Genomic DNA, 15,030 nt, shown 5'->3' on the forward strand with positions numbered 1-15,030 from the left:
CTCAACAAACTACCTGACTTCAGAGATCCTTCTTGAGAATGAAGTATTTTGAATATATAAATATACATATATATGATGTTTTTACTATTTTATTACAATTTTCTTTTTCTTGTTTTAAATTTTTATTGAGACGGTATTTCACTATGTAATCTGGGCTGGTCTTGAACTCACCATGTAGCCTAGGTTGTCCTCAGCCTCCTGAGTGCTGGGATCACAGGCATGCATCATCACACCCAGCCCTTTTTCTTTGCAATTGATATATAATTGTACATATTTATGGGGTACAGCATGATAATCTAATAAATGTACACAATGTGTAATAACTAAGTCAATATAATTAGCATTTCCATCTTCTTATCATTTGTGTGTGTGTGTGTGTGTGTGTGTGTTTGGAGACTTAGAATTCCGCTTTTCTAGTTCCTCAAAAAATATACATGTTGTTATAAGCCACAGTCACTCTACCATGGTATAGACCACTAGAACTTATTCCTCCTAACCAGCAATATGTTGGTATCCATTGTCCAATCTCCCTTTTTCTGCTTCCACCCTTCCAGCCTCTAGTAATCACTCTTCCACTCTCTTCTTTGAGATCAACTTTTTTAGCTTCTACACAGGGGTGAAAATATATAATATTTGTATTTTCTGTGTCTGGCTTATTTCACTTAATATAATGTCTTCCAGTTCCATCCATTTTTATGAAAATTAAAATGCTTTTAGATAATGGATGTCACTCTTTTGGATAAAAATGTCACCAGCTGAAACTTTGAAGAAGCCATCTTTTAAAAACACAAAATACCCTTCTTCTTTAATGGATATATACCACATTATACATATTACCCAAACTACTTATATTAGTCAACTTTCCATTACTGTGACAAAATACCTGATATAAATTCATTTAAAGAAGAAAAGATTTGTTCAGCTCACAGTTTCAGAGGTTTCAGTCCATAGTAAAATGGCTTCAAGGCAGAAACATCATAGCAAAAGGGCGTGGCAGGGGAATTCTGCCCACCTCATGACTGCCAGTAAGCAGAGAAGGGGGAAGAGTCGGATAAAAGATATACCCTGTGAAGGGATGCCTCCATTGACCTATCTCCTCTAAATGGCCCCACCTTCTAAGTTCCATCAATGCCATCAAGTTATGATCTCATTAGTGGATTAATTCATCGATGAAGTTAGAGCCTCCATCATTCAATCATTTCCCAAAAGCTCATTAACAACCAAACCCTCAACACAGTGAGTCCTCCAAAGAGAGAGGGTTGTATTTTGGATCCAAATGTAATATAGCTGTTCCAGAGAGAGGATCCCCCAAAATTCTGATTTACAGTGTGAAACTGCAAAACCCTATTAGTTCACTGGCTGCATATCACACATGGGGAGAAATCACACTGTGACTTCCCTGGGTGGTGCTTAGAAATTAATCTGATTAATATTTCTCTGCATTTGCAAAACCATGGATTTAAAAAATATGACTAGGCACACACACAATCACAAATGCTGGAATGGAATGTAAGTTCCTTGAAAGCATGCTTTTTTCCATTGTTCATTATGAATCCCCACTGCATAGAACTAGGCTGGAAATATAGCACTTGCTAATTGTTGAATTAATTAAATAAAATATTGTTCAGAGATTATTCCACTTTAGTTTACCATAGGCAAGTGTTTCAAAGTAATATGTGTTTTGTTTTGATCCATCTTATGAAGTATTAAGACAAATATGCCTTTTTAAAGCAGCTATTAAGAACACACTGTTGATGACTAGGACACAACTGTGCAATTAATTTAGCCACTTCTATTGCATATATTTACATCAGGGGCAGGTGATATAAAACATTTTCAACAGAAAGAAACCTTACAAATCACCTCACCAGCCCCTCTCACCAGGACCTCAATGTTCTCTTCAAAAATGAGGAAAGTATGGCCTAAGTTCAGGGACACACCTATTACTCCTCAGTAAGTTATTAGAACAGCTGAGAACAAACCAAGAATGACCCTAAAGCCTGCATTCTCTGTCAAACAAAGCCATCCCTAGAGAATTTATCCAATCTCCTTCCTCAGGTTGTCCACATCAGAACCTTACCAGCTAGGTGCCCGTCAAACCTGTCATTTGTCCATGTAATTGACAGCTTGCTTGTGGCTGAAGAATGAAACAGCCTTAGGGAAATACAGATTCAGGAAGAAATGACAAAGATGTTTACTAAAGGGCTGTTACCAACAGCAGATAATTACAACCAACAAAATATAGCCCATCATCTGGGAAATGGGTGACGCAAACACTCCCTGCCATGTGACAATGTAATGACTAGGACGAGCCTTCATGTCTTGACATGATCACCCTTCCAGACAGCCTAAGTGGAAAAAGCAAGTCGCAGGACAATACATCTAGACCGATACTAGTTATGTGTTGTTGTTTTGTAATGTGTGAAGTAACTAACTATTCAGGGACTGGGGTTCAGCTGAGATTCTGAAGGTCTGCTTTGCCCCACCTCACACACATCACTCAGTGTCAATATCCATGAGGTCAGGATTGCAGCCAGAACTTGACCCTGTCAGCAGAGGCAGTGAGCCAAGGCACCTCTGGCCCTTCAGGTCTCTGGTTCACCACAGTCTGCCATATCCCCACCCCATTCACTGCCACCACTCAGGAAAGCAATCTTGGCCAGTGGGAGCCAGTATCCCCTGCTCAATGGTCACTCCTCTCTCCCTGGAGTGAGGGCACCTTATGCTGGAAGACCAGGGTTTCCTTTCTGGGATGTGGAGGAAACCAGAGGAGAAAGACACCCTGAAGGCCCCATAGCTCTCCCTTCTTGGACTTGTAGGAGATGAAATGGATAGAAATGAAGTCCAGTGGAGATGTGGCTAAAGTGGAGGCCCTCGGGCCATACCCTTCACCCGCAGGAGTATTTCAGTGAGTGGGCTGGAGGGCCCATTCATCTCTAGCTCTTTCTGACCACCAGCCCGTCCCTACCCTTACCCAATTCTCTGCTGTTCTCTAGAAGCTGCTTTGAACTTTACTATGGTCTGCATAATTTGACCCCAGTCACCTCTTTGATCTTGTCCCACCTCTCCCTCTTTTTCAGCTTCACTGGTGTTCACTAAAAAGTCCAGAGGAGATCCTTTCCCCCAGGTATTCACATGACTACAACCTTCTTGTCCTTCACCACCACCCCACTCCCCCACCTCAAGCACCAACCCATCAGAAAGGCCTTCTGTGACCACCAAATCTCAAGCAGCCATCTGCCCACCTGCCCAGACACCTGCTCTCAGTTCACAAGCTTCCATCATGGCACCTTCCACTTTCTGAAATGGCTTTATTATTTGGGGGGACCTGTCTGTGTCTGAACTAAGCCCCAAGAGGACCTCCAAGCTCAGTCTGATTCAACTCTATTCAACTCCCAACTGGCACTGGGAACAGGGTCCCAGGAAATATTTACTGTGTGCATGAATAAGCAAATGGCTACACACACACACACACACACACACACACACACACAACCATTTTGTTATGCAGCCTTCTGTTATTATAACAAATTCCTGAGATAATGATCTATGAAAAGAAAGTGCTACTTTGACTCACAACTTTAGAGACTTCAATTCACCATCAGTTGGCTTCTTTGGATGAGGCAGCACATGGTATGAGTATATGGTAAAGGAAGACCACTCACCTCATGGCCAGGAAGCAAAAGACAGCAAAGAAGGGGCAGGGTCCCAGTATCCCCTTCTACAAAGGTATGTCCCCAGTAACATGAAGCCCTCGCACTAAGGACCACCTCTCAGTGGCACCCAACAGCACCCCACTGGGGACCACACTTTAACACATGGGCCTTGAAGGAACATTCAGGACCCAAACCATTGCAGCCCAATGCCACAGACCTGTGCAATAGGTGTAACCATACCTTTGCTGCCTGCATGCAGAGTGGAATTGCTCCTCCTGTGCGGACACACTATGGAGATGTTAGTTCTGGGTTATCTTCCCTTCAGGGAACCAAACAACTCAGTTACAGCTGAACAAAAAAGCAATCCCTCCTGGCTTTGAGGGCATCAGTGAGAGTCTTCCTAATCCTTATACTGATTTGCCAAAATTTGTGAATGAATTTCCGGATGAAGAATAAGTCAACAGATCCAGGTCCAGTTAATCATCAGTGATTCGTGAGCTGTGTGGCCTCTGGCAAATCAGATCATGCTTTTGTCCCAGCTCCTTGTTTGAGATCCTATTTGTGAAATGCATCATGAAATGTAGAGCTCTGAATTAAAGGGATGAGAAGAGAGTGATCTCTGTAGGAGGTGAAACCCTCCTTCTTCCTATGACTCTGTGCTAGACAGCATGATGCACATGCCTGCCACGTGCCAGGCCTCAGTTTCCCCATCTGTACAATGAGGAAGTTGGATAAGATCATGGAGAGATGTGGGTGGCTTTGGTTACCGGGCACACTGGTTTGGCCAAAGGAACCCTTCTTCCAATTTTTACTTCACCATAATTTTCCTGTAAGATTTGGTTTGATAAAAGCTTCTAGGGGAGAGAGAGAGATAAAAGAGGAAGAGGAAGGAGAAGGGGAAGAGGAAGGGAAGGAGGCAGAGGAAGGGATAGACGATAGAGATAGGCATGAGACAGAGATGAGAGGGAGGGAGGGAAACAGAGGGAGAGGGTGAGGGAGAGAGGGAGAGAGAGAGAGAATATCTTTCAACAAGCTGATTGTCCTTAAGTCCACACTGAGGCTCTGAAATCATGCGATTGTCAGGATGCAGCCCCGTCTAAGCATCTGTAGACCCAACTGTGGCTTAAACAATAAGGGCTTGTTTTTCCTCCTAATGCGAAGTCTGAAATTAAATGATTGCTGGTTTGTTTTGGAACACCTCAGGATTGATGTCAGGATCTTTATGCTTCTCTTGGATATGATTCTCTTTCCCCATGTCTCCAGAGATAGCTGTGGTCTCAAAGGTCTCAGCAACCATCAAGGAGGTAAGGGAAAGAAGGGACAGCATCACTGGTGGGAGTCTTCCCTAGAACCCCCAGCCAGCTTCTGCTTTTGCCTCCCTGGCCAGAACTTAAGTTTCACAGCCACTCTTTATGTGCAAGGGAGGCTGAGGATAAGTTTTGCTCAGGGAGGTGGGCAAGGGAGACCCTTGCGCTAGGCAGCCAGCAAAGGAACGTGTTTGTTCCACCTTGGGGCCTGAATGTGGCTGGCCATCAGAGCACGGGCAGCAGGGCACTAGTAAATACATCCCCAAAGCCACAGTGAGGTACAAGTCTCCTCATATGCAGCGTGGTTAGGAAATCCAGAAACCAAATCAGTTCACAAGATTGGGTTCATAATTTCCCCTACCACTTCTCTTCCATGTTTGGGGAGCTGAGTCACTGACTATGGTTCTCCATATGAAAAAAATTTTCTGGCATTCACCTGGGACTTGCAGTTACCAATTCCCTTCCAAACTCAGAGGCAAAGGACAGAGTCCAAGCCATCAAGGGAAAGACTTGCCAAGATGAAAGTATCAGTCTCAAGTCAGAGCTGGAAACCTTCAGCTTGGTCTTTAAATCTGATATTGAATCATAGAAACGACTTAACTCTGTGCTCCAATTTCTCCATATAGTCTCTCTCCTTGCTACTAAATAGTGAGTGGTTTTAGAAATGTATGCATCAGAGTTAGCATGCTTGAGTCTGAATCCTAAGCACAGGACCCCTCCAGGTCTCACTTTCTCCAGCTGTGAAATAGAAATGACAGTTTGAACTTACTCATGATAAGCATTCACAGTGGTGATAAATGACAAAAGCTCTCCTTGGTTTTGAGATTGCGATGCTCTTCATAGAGACCCAACTGTACCCAAATGTTCTCTGGGAACAGATTAAGTTCTTTAAGATCCCTTGACTTTGCCTGGAAGGTCCTGCTCCTGCTCCACCAGCCAACATACATTTCTCCACCAAGATCCTACCTGCCATGAGCCTACCACCACCCCATGCCTGTCAACCTGCTCCTGCAGTCAAGCAGCCATGGCCTGTGAGTTACAGGTCTCTGTGGCGGGGGCCACAGAAAAGCGCCTGGGAGTCAGTGAGCAGAAATGGGATGCAGCATAAGGATGCTTGGGTGTCTCACAGAACCCAAGGGCCTCAGGAACAGCCTTGAGCTGGGGAAGGGGGCTGCAGGGGTGGCAGGGAGTTTTCTCTTCTCTTTTTGTCTTGGTATATCGACTTTCACTTTTCCTCTTGCTCCCACTTGGCTCCCTGGGTTGTGTTCACATAACAGATGACAGATGTCATACACGCTCCAAAGTCTGTATCTCCTCTTGTCAAGAGAACACCCAGGTGGAACTGAAATCTCCTTGTCCCAAACCCACATTCCTCAGGATAGGAGCTCATTGACCCAACTTCTATCAGCAGCTCACTCCTGACCCAGTGGAGCAAATATAGGCATTTGTGTAGGGGCTTTTGCACAGGAGTTTGAATAAGCAAGGATGAAGGACCCTGTTGCCTACTTACATCCCTCTTCATATTTGGAAGCAAAGTTCTCACATCTGGTCCCACACACTGTCTTTCCTTCAATATTTATTGCTTAAGGCCCTTAAGGAAGCAGAACAGAAATAAACTTCTGCGAGTTTGAACAAAGAAAGTAACTATATCAGGTCACCTTATAGAAAGAGAACACCCAGGACATCTTCAGGGACTGCAGCCACAGAGTTCGTGACCCTCTTCTCCACAGCCCTATGGTCACTCCCAATATCTATGTATTTCAATTTCAAAGAAACAGACTTAGAATAACCTAGCTGGGTCAATAAGCAGTGGCAGGGCATGTCAATTGGGGTGTGATTTCCAGGGAGGAAATTACTAGAGGCTGGGAAGTGAGCTCAGGGGTCCCCACATTGCTTGGGGCATGGGGAGCTGCACATTTGCTCAGAACTCCAGATTGGATGGTCAGGTCACTGGGTGCAAATGGGCCATAAGCTGATGCTGGCAGCTTCAAAAAGGATTTCTCCCTTTTAGGTTAGGAATACCCCTTGCTGACAGCAGAGGACACTTACCTTTTACACCTCCCAGGAGTGAGGCCCACACTCCGCACTGTCCTTGGGCCCCCTAACAACATATGGAGACAGGCAGCCAGATTTAGAGAACAACCTAGACGGGGAGAACAATCTAGTCCAATCCTCTTACTGTCTAGGGGCCCTGAGAGGAGGAAGGATTTTCCTGGAAGTGTCAGAAGTAGGGTCAGGGTCTCCTGATCCCACTGGCACTGTGCCTCCTCACCAGGTGCCCAGTAAGCATTCCAGGACCAAATGTTAACCCGGGGTGTAGCCACAGCAGTGAGGGGGTGAGCCCTCCATGGGGCAGATGCTCCCTCACCACTGGCAGAATGAATCAATCAATCAATGAATGGGCAGTTTCTCAGCAAAAGTCTTTCTGTGACAGACACTCACGCATGTTCCTGAGCTGCTACAACCCAGCAGAGGGAAGCCAGCGATAAGTAGAACTCTCTTTAGAAAACAAACTGTGAGTATACGGAAACAGGCTTGGTGAACACTTTTAAAAGAAGCTTGTAACCATTAAAATAATGATATAGCAACATGAAAAACTCGCAATATACAATTAAGGAAGAAAACTTATTCACAACTGAGACTATATCAGGAGAACAACCACGCAGAAATTATGCGGGCACAGGGATGGGGCTGCCCAAAATGGCTTGTATTTATTAAACACACCCTTCTCCTATGAGACAGGCTCTGTACAGAGCCCTTTACAGGGGTTATCTCGTTCAAGCCCCCAATAATCCTATGAGGGAAGTACCATGGGACACACCAGCCCAGGGATATCGGCTTCAGAGCCTACACTTTCTTGTCTTATTTTGTTCTGAGGTGCTTAGAAGAGAATCCAGGGCTTCACATGCACAAAGTAAGTGACCCCCTAGCCCCAGAACCTATACTCTTAACCACTGGTTTGAATATTTTGCAAGATGAGGGGTTTTTTTTTTCTTTTCCCTTACTGTTGAGTATGAAGAAGAAAAAAAATAAATAAATAAAAATAAGCCAGGCCTGGTGGAGCAGATTTGTAAATCCAGCTGCTCGGGTGGCTGAGGCAGAAAGATTGCAAGTTCTAGGTCAGCGGCTTGGTGATAGAGCTCTTGCCTAGCATGTGTGAGGTCCTAGGTTCAATTCCCAGTAATGCGAGTTGAGGAGTTGAGGGAAGGGACTCTATGATACTGATTAGCCTTCAATTTTGAGTTTCTTTTCTGGAAAAGAAAAAAGAACCTCTCAAACTCCTTCCACATGGGGGCGCTAAAAGCTGAGCTCCACAAGTAGGCGAGGCCTCTGGAGACAAAACTTCTGCAGTCTCCTCTTTTCCGAAGCCGGAGATTCCAAGACTGAAGTTGGGGTGAGGGTCGGGAGGGGGGGGGGTCTGTGCACAGGGCCCCATGCTGCGCTCGGACTCTCCCCTCTGGCCTGGGAGCAAGAGACCCCCAATTCTGTCACCCGGTAACCCCAGACCTCAGCACCCTGGCTTGCCCTCTCCTCACAACCCTGCCACTAAACTGAATTTTAAAGAGCTGGAAGGCCTGCGGCTCTATCATCTCTTAATTTTACTCTGGAGAAGGGGCCTCTGATCCAGGGCTGCCCCTCTTTCATCTGTATGGTGAGACTTTCGTAGATTTCCCACAGCCCGGTGGGAGAGGCAGAAGTGTCTAAGCCGGAAGTCACCGCGTTGCTTTCCAGGGAGAAGGGACTTTGAGGCCCAGAAACGTTTGCATCCGGTCTCCTAAGGGGACATGCCTGAATAGGGGGATCCAGCCCAGCCACTCTACTGCAATGAATCTCAACGAAAACGTCCTGAACTCCTTTCTCCTGGCCCCAAGTGCTGGGATATCATGAAAGGGGCCCAAGTTGGTACACAGTTACTGTATTGAACAATGAGAAACCCACTGCGTCCACCAGCAAAGCAGAATACCCCCATCCCCATCCTCTACCCCACAGATCTCAGCCCCCAGCAGGTCTGGGGCCCTGCTGAGATGTTTGTGGAAGAGCCACTCTGCTGCTCTAAACTGAGGCTCCGTGTCACTGGTTTATTAAGTGGTTTAATGCACATTTCACCAATCCCTCTCTCAGCAGACAGTGTCAGGGCGGAGCCCCCCGGCCCAGTCCCTGTGGTCTTCCCCATCACAAGGTGGGATGGACTTGCGCATCTGCACGCAGAGTACTTCGTCAATATAGATGGTGTTCTCTTTGACATGGATCTCCTCCTGCAGGGCCAGCTGTCTGCGAGTCAGCCCTTTCAGCTCTACTTGAGCCTGGGCCAAGGTTTCCTTCAATCTAGAGGAACCAGAAGAACACAGGGAATTTCTCTGCATCGCTTCTTTTGAGGGAGAATAAAATCTATCTGAGTAGGAAGTCAGATTGATATGCACTCTTCCCCTTCTTCTCTCTTCCTTAACAGAGATTTCTGACTGGTGTCCACTGGCCAGCACTATGACCCAGAAAACTCCATGAATGGCAATATTTAAAATCGCAGATTTTACCTGAACCTCTGGATTTGGGCTTCTTCAGAAATATGTCAACACTGGAACCCATTTCTTGCACGGCAAGAACTTTGGCTGGACTTAGTAGATACTGGTCTCACCCAGCACAGAGCAGGCTGTACCCTCTCTGGCCACTGCCTAACCACCGCTTGCCATTTGGTTCAGGGTCATGCCCAGGGCCCCTCTGCTGCAGGCGACTGCCCTACCTTGCCACGTTGTGGTCGATCTCATGAATCTCCTTGATGAGCCGATACTGAGCGACGTCACGACACAGCTCCACGTTGGGCCGGTGAGTCCTGGTCTCCAGGCGTGTGTGAGCCACCTTGGCAGGTCCTTCTTGGTCGAGGATGGCTTTTTCGAGAACTGCAATATTTTTTTCCTGAGAAGCAATCTCTTCCATGACCTTACAGAAAGGATGAGGGCAGGTGAGGGCAGGTTCTGCTCCCTCAAGCCTAACAGCACACAGCAGATCTGTTGTGACCATGAAGAGGAGACCATGAAGAGGTCCAACTAAGGAGAACCTCAGAATGAGTCTGATCTTTCTTCCCTAAGTAGTAACCACTGGTGGGCAAGGTTTCTGGCCAACCTTAGAATCTCACAGATGCAAAGGGTACAACTGGCTGTTGTTCCTCTATGACCACCTGAAGCCGTGAATCCTCTGGAGAAGGCCTTCAGCAGAGGTTTGTCCCACAAAGGGCTCAGACTGGGGCCCAAGGCTGCCCACCTATTTTGGTACAAAGAACCTCTGTAACAGAGGCAGACAGCAAAAGAAAGAGAATATTCCTTATTATCAGCTCATATCTGGTGTTCAAATTTGCCTGTCTATATTTTAAGAAATGGTTTAGGCATCGTTCCTGCCTCACAAGCTCAAGGTCCTGAGTTTGGTCCCTGGTACCAAAAGAAAAAGAAGAATTGGTTTGGAGCAGGCACCGTGGTGCAAGCCTGTAATCATAGCACTTGAGAGGCTGAGGCAGCAGGACTGCCCATGTTTAAGGCCAACCTGAGATACATAGGGAGTTCAAGACCAGCCTGAGCCATATAGCCAGACTCTGTCTCAAAAAAGAAAAATCAATTGTTCAAATTAAAATTTAAATAAAGTCCACTTGTTACATTTTCTTTTTTTCTTAATATTTCTTGGGTTAAGTTCACAGACACTATAATTTTTAATTTAGCATATATTAATCATTTTAAACTGAGTATGTTTAATAGTTACTACTACTTTAAACTTAGCAAAAATTCTTTAAACATTTAGAGCAGTATTTATGTGATGTATTTTTTTAAATACTTGAATTTTCTTAGCAAGCAAGGCCTCCTGAAGATCTTAAATAAATCTCATCAATGTAATAAAGTAGTAAAACCAATGGTCCCTTAATCCTCTTAAGTATTACAATATTCTTCAAAACTAACGAGATTTCAATTTAAAATCATTATTCTAAATCAATTCTATCACAAAGGTGTGTCACATGCCAGGCTAATTATTTAATTACCTTGTAAGTTATATTTTTTTAATGCATAGATTCCTTAAAACAAAACTGCTATTGGTTAGGTCAGGAATTAGTAAACTGCCCTAAGAGCCAAATACAGTTTACCATCTGCTTCTGTACAAAAAGTAAAATAAGAATTTTTAGTTTTAGAGACATTTTAGGTTTACAGAAAAATTAGACAGCAAGTACAGAATCCCCATATTATTCCTGTTCCCATTTTCCCTGTTATCACTTTGCACTGATATGACGCATTCATTACAATTGATGAACCAATATTGATTCATTATTACTAACTACAGTCCAAAGTTAATAGGATTTATTCTTAGTATTGTATATTCCATGAGTTCTGAGAAATGTATAATTACATATAGCCACCATCATGAAGAGCAAGTTCCACTGATCTAAAAGCCCTCTATGTCCCACCTACTCATCCCTCCTTCCCTCCTCCATCCACCTTATGTGGGGGCCACCCTATTGAATATGCCCAAAGCAGGCTGTGGGCAGTGAAGGCTGTAAGGAGTTAATCCCACAATTGGCTCATTTTGAGAAGTGAGTCGGGCTGAAGCCTACATGCCAAGGCGAGAGTGACTCACATCCAAATACCCTTCCTAGAGCTAAAACCTTCTTTACTAAAAAGACAGTGTTAAATACTAACCACCACCTACCTGTATTGTATCTGTTCTGTTCCTAAGAATGCTTTGTTTCTTCCTTTGTTTCTTGCTTGTCTCAAGGCTTTCTTTACAAACCTCACCTGCATCAGCAATGTATCCTAGCAACTCCACATAGTCCCTCCAGGTAGCCCCTTTACCTCAATCTAACTATGATGTAACCAATAAATATCTACAGCTCTGGGTGTTCAGGGCCTTTGCTTGTTCGGCCTTGCTTGCGTAGCACTGGTCATCCCAACTTCCCGTATTGCTGTCTCTTTGACTCTGTCCCTATGTTTTTCTTCTTGCCTTGCATCATAGCACTGAGCGGGAGATCTGAACACACTGCAGGGGTCTCCAGTAACCTAACACCCTGAAAAGCACTGATATTTTTTACTACTAAAATAGTTTTGCCTTTTCCAGGATCTCATACAGCTATACTCACACAGCATGAATTTCATTTTGGCTTCGTTCACTTAGCCATATGCATTTAAGTTTCCTTCATGTCTTGTCATGACCTGATTCTTAGAACAATATTCCATTATTTGGATGTATCACAGTTTGTTTATCTAGGTCCACTTATTGAAGGGTATCTGGGTCACTTCCAAGTTTTGTTATTCAGGAATGAAGCTGCTACAGACATACATGTACATAGTTTTATATGGACATACATTTTTCACTTGGGCAAATGCCAATGAATAAGACTAATAATGTAAGGGTATGTTTAGTTTTGTAAGAAGCTACCAAACTGTCTCCCAAGGAGGCCGTCCCATTTTGCAGTCCATCCAGCAATGGAGGAGAGTTCCCACTGCTCCACATTCCACCAGCATTTGAAGCTGTTTTGGGTTTTCTATAGGTGTGTAGGTGTTGTGCCCAGTGACATGAAATAGCCTGGTTACTATCCACCAGCTTGGCCCCAGCTGGCATGGCATCCCCAGTTCCAGGAACTCTAGGTACAGCCACACTGCCCTCTGCTCCAGGAAACATCGGTACAGGCCACCTTCTCTCTGCCCACAGACTTTTTTTTCCAGACCAACACCTGGCAACCCCTTCCCTTTTTAAGTCTTTGCTCTCCTCCTCCCCAGTCTATGCTGACTTCCCTTCAGATTCAGTCTGCTCACCAGTACCTGAGTGTTAAATAAACGGCCATGTTGCTAACACAAAGTCTGCCGTGGGTGGTCTCTCTGCCCGCCTCTCGCTCCCAACTGTAGGGATATCTCACTGTTGTTTTGAAATTTCCTAATGACATCTGATGTTGAACATCTTTTTATGTGCTAATTTGCCACCAGTTTATCTTTGCTGGTGAGGCATCTGCTCAGAACTTTTGCTCATTTTAACTGTCTTTTATTGTTGAGTTTTAAGAGTTCTTGGTATATTTTGGATAAAATTCCTTTAACAGATAGGTATTTCTCAAATGTTTTCTCCCAGCTCGTGGCTTATCTTTTCATTCTCTTAAAAGTTTTACATTTTTAAAAGGATGAAAAAAATCAAAAGTAGAATATTTGATGTCATGTTGAAATGATACAAAATTTAAATTTTAGTGCTCATAAACTTTTTTGGGGAACACAACTGATTATTAATTTATGCCTGCTTTTGAACTACAACCACAGAGTTCAATAGTTGCAACAGACTGTAAGCCATGCCTCCCTTGCTTTGGAATGTTGCCCACAACACTACAAATCAATACCATGGTTACAAGTTGGTAGCTCTCCAAGCATGTATCACCACCATACAATGACAACTTATTTTATAGTTTTATTACCAAAGTGTCTTAGTCTGCTCCTATTGCTGCTTTGTAAATAACTGAGTAACTTATGAAGAATGTATTTCTCATGGTTCTACTGCCTGGAGAGTTCAAGGTCAAGGTATCAGAAGATTTCCCAATGCTGTCTACTTGAAGATGAAGCCATGTTGCTGCATCTTCCAGAGGGGACAGGTGTCTGTCCTTCCATGTGAAAGGCAGGACGGAAAGACTGCTACTTCCACCCAACCCTTCCGTAAAGCTCTAAACTCACATGAACATTGCCTCCTAACAGTTCATCTCTTAATACTGTTGCCTTACGGGTTGAGTTTCAACATGAATACTGGAGGGCACACACACATTCAAACCATAGTACAGTGTATCCCCATTATGTTAAAATGTTTTCTTGTCAGAACGAGACATTAAGGCTTCGTGTGTTGCAATGTGAAATCCCAGTGGAGCATGAGTTTTGTTAATGAATTAGATGTCAAACTATTGCATTTATTACACATCAACACCATAGCTGTACTGAAAGAGTACAATACACACAGACATTATCATCTAAGCATTTATCACAATAGTCTCAACTCACAGGAAAGCAATGATGAGAAAAATAAAATTTAAAACAGTATTTCATAACTGCAGAGTATCTCAAAAATGAAAGTGAGGCTGCAATCAGATTAAAGTTCCAAGTGTTTCATTTGTTAGCCAAGCAAGCAAATTGATTTACCAGTTAATTAAATCATATTTGACTGCAGCAACTACAGAAGTGTGTCCAGAGAATATAAATTCATTTAAGACTATTAGTCTTTCTGCAAACTAGTTGCTCAAATAGTTAAGGGAATGGGGAGTAACATCAATAATGATTAAGAAAATAAGGGATAGTAGATGATTTTGAATAACTTCCTTTGCTTTTAATGAGTTGACAAGTCTTCTAATACTGCTCAGTTGTTTTTTCTTCAGAGAGTCAATGCTGAGTCCCTTTTTTTGTTGTTTATTTGTTAGTTTGCAGTACTGGAGACTGAACCCAGGACCATCTCATTGAGCTATATCCCCAGGCCTTTTCTATTTTTTATTTTGAGAGGAGGTCTCTCTAAGTTGCCCAGGCTGGACTCAAAACTCTCGATCATCCGGCCTCAGCTTCCCAGAGTGCTGAGATTATAAATGAACACCACAACAACTAAATTCGGAGCTTCATGTGACTAGCCTCACCAGGTTAATTAGCTAATTAACTTCACCTGTAATCCCAGCACTTGGGAGGCTGAGGTAGGAGTATCGTGAGTTCTAGACTAGCCTGGGCAATTTACAATATCCTATTTCAAAATTAAAAAAGGGCTGGGATAATAAATGTAACTGTATTGTAGACCTAGATTGTACCAATAAACTCAATAAAAAAGAAAAAAAAAAGGGCTGGGAGATATAGTTAAATGCAAAGTCCCTGCGTTCAATCCCTAGAACTAGACACACACACACACACACACACACACACACACACACACACAGAGGCAGAATTAGCCTCTATGAACACGGTAAGCCCCTGACTCACAAATGAGTTCCATTCTAGAAGAGTGCTCATAAGTTGGATTTGTTCATAATCCAACAAAGTGAGTCTTATATAGTATACCTGTGAATTTTTTTTTTTTTTTTTTTTTTTTTTTTTTTT

The 15,030-nt window shown here is 43.7% G+C and overlaps 1 protein-coding gene across 1 annotated transcript in view; it reads right to left on the minus strand.

Annotated features, from left to right (window-relative positions):
• Positions 1–7,605: 7,605 nt before the first annotated feature.
• The window catches only part of Tekt1 (tektin 1), a 23,789-nt gene continuing 16,364 nt past the window's right edge, over positions 7,606–15,030 (minus strand). The window contains exons 5-7 of the mRNA XM_010611392.2: positions 11,645–11,787; positions 9,702–9,898; positions 7,606–9,289 (exon numbers count right to left, since the gene is read on the minus strand). Coding sequence (XP_010609694.1) covers positions 9,082–9,289; positions 9,702–9,898; positions 11,645–11,787 — 548 coding nt within the window. The 3' untranslated portion in view covers positions 7,606–9,081. The remainder of the gene's footprint in view (positions 9,290–9,701; positions 9,899–11,644; positions 11,788–15,030) is intronic.

Source organism: Fukomys damarensis, unplaced genomic scaffold, assembly GCF_012274545.1.
Source record: "Fukomys damarensis isolate Sample0158 unplaced genomic scaffold, DMR_v1.0_HiC HiC_scaffold_13, whole genome shotgun sequence".
NCBI lineage: Eukaryota > Metazoa > Chordata > Mammalia > Rodentia > Bathyergidae > Fukomys > Fukomys damarensis.